Here is a 1,025-nt window from a genome sequence, read left to right as displayed (position 1 = left end):
TACAAAAGGCAACTGTCAACCAGCTCCACAGGCGGAAATATCAGGGAAATGGAAAATGAACTGCTTTCTGTTTTTATATATTTAATGAACCAAAATTAGAAAAAATAAAACAGCTGTTTCCTAGATTTTTAATTTGGTCTCACATTGGAAAACGAAGGAACAAATGATTTCATCTGTCTTATTAGATCCAGTTTCTAACCGGTTTGATTCAGCAGAACTTCCTCTTCCATGTGGAGTTCCTCCAGGCTCCGTCCTCGCTTTCCTTGGGTTCTCACTAATCGTATCGTTTTTCTGAGCAATAACAACATTTCTCCTGGCTGAGATGTAGTCCTCTGATTAATTTTTTCGAGCCTTAAACGTGTAAGGTTTCAAATGCTGAGGTTCCTACTGATGTTCTTGTTGCCATGGTTCTGACTCCTCATGGCGGTGCAGGTTCGGGCAGTGATCGGACACACCTACATGCTGAACCAGGACGAGGAGCTGTGGGAGAAGGAGCTGCCTCAAAATGTGGAGGCCCTGCTGGCCTCTCGGGTCGACCCGCTGGCCGACCGCTCCAACCGTCGCTCAGATGGTGATGGGCCCCCGAGGGACAAGACCCGCGTGGTGACGTACAGGGTCCCCCACAACGCCGCTGTGCAGGTCTACGACTACAGGGAGAAGAAGGCCAGGTGAGACCGACTGCTTCAGCGCTGGCTTCCGTTGTGAGGAGGCGGCTAACGGCTAACTGTCTGCAGGGTGGTGTTTGGACCTGAGATGGTGATGCTGGGCCCAGATGAGCAGTTCACCGTCCTGTCGCTCTCTGGGGACAAACCTAAGCGGGCCAATGTCATCAAGGCCATCTGCCTGCTGCTGGGACCCGACTTCTTCACTGACGTCATCACCATAGAGACGGCCGACCACGCCCGGCTGCAGCTGCAGCTCTCCTACAACTGGTACCGCCTCAGTTCTGGTAGCACTGGGACCTAACCCAACCTACCTTTACATCTTTCAGTTGGTGTGTATGGATCCTGCTACATGTAGAACCC

General features: G+C 51.4%; 1 protein-coding gene across 2 annotated transcripts in view; it reads left to right on the top strand.

The window, feature by feature from the left end:
- mvp (major vault protein) overlaps positions 1-1,025 on the top strand; it is a 17,702-nt gene that overhangs the window by 9,797 nt on the left and 6,880 nt on the right. For both annotated transcript variants that reach the window (XM_015394243.1, XM_015394235.1), the window contains exons 10-11: positions 433-668; positions 735-932. In XM_015394243.1, the coding sequence (XP_015249729.1) occupies positions 433-668; positions 735-932 (434 nt within the window). The remainder of the gene's footprint in view (positions 1-432; positions 669-734; positions 933-1,025) is intronic.

The sequence above is a fragment of the Cyprinodon variegatus genome, unplaced genomic scaffold (genome assembly GCF_000732505.1).
Source record: "Cyprinodon variegatus isolate N-32 unplaced genomic scaffold, C_variegatus-1.0 Scaffold24, whole genome shotgun sequence".
Taxonomy (NCBI): domain Eukaryota; kingdom Metazoa; phylum Chordata; class Actinopteri; order Cyprinodontiformes; family Cyprinodontidae; genus Cyprinodon; species Cyprinodon variegatus.
The sequence above is the reverse complement of the archived record's forward strand: the minus strand, read 5'-3'. Positions and strand labels throughout refer to the sequence as shown.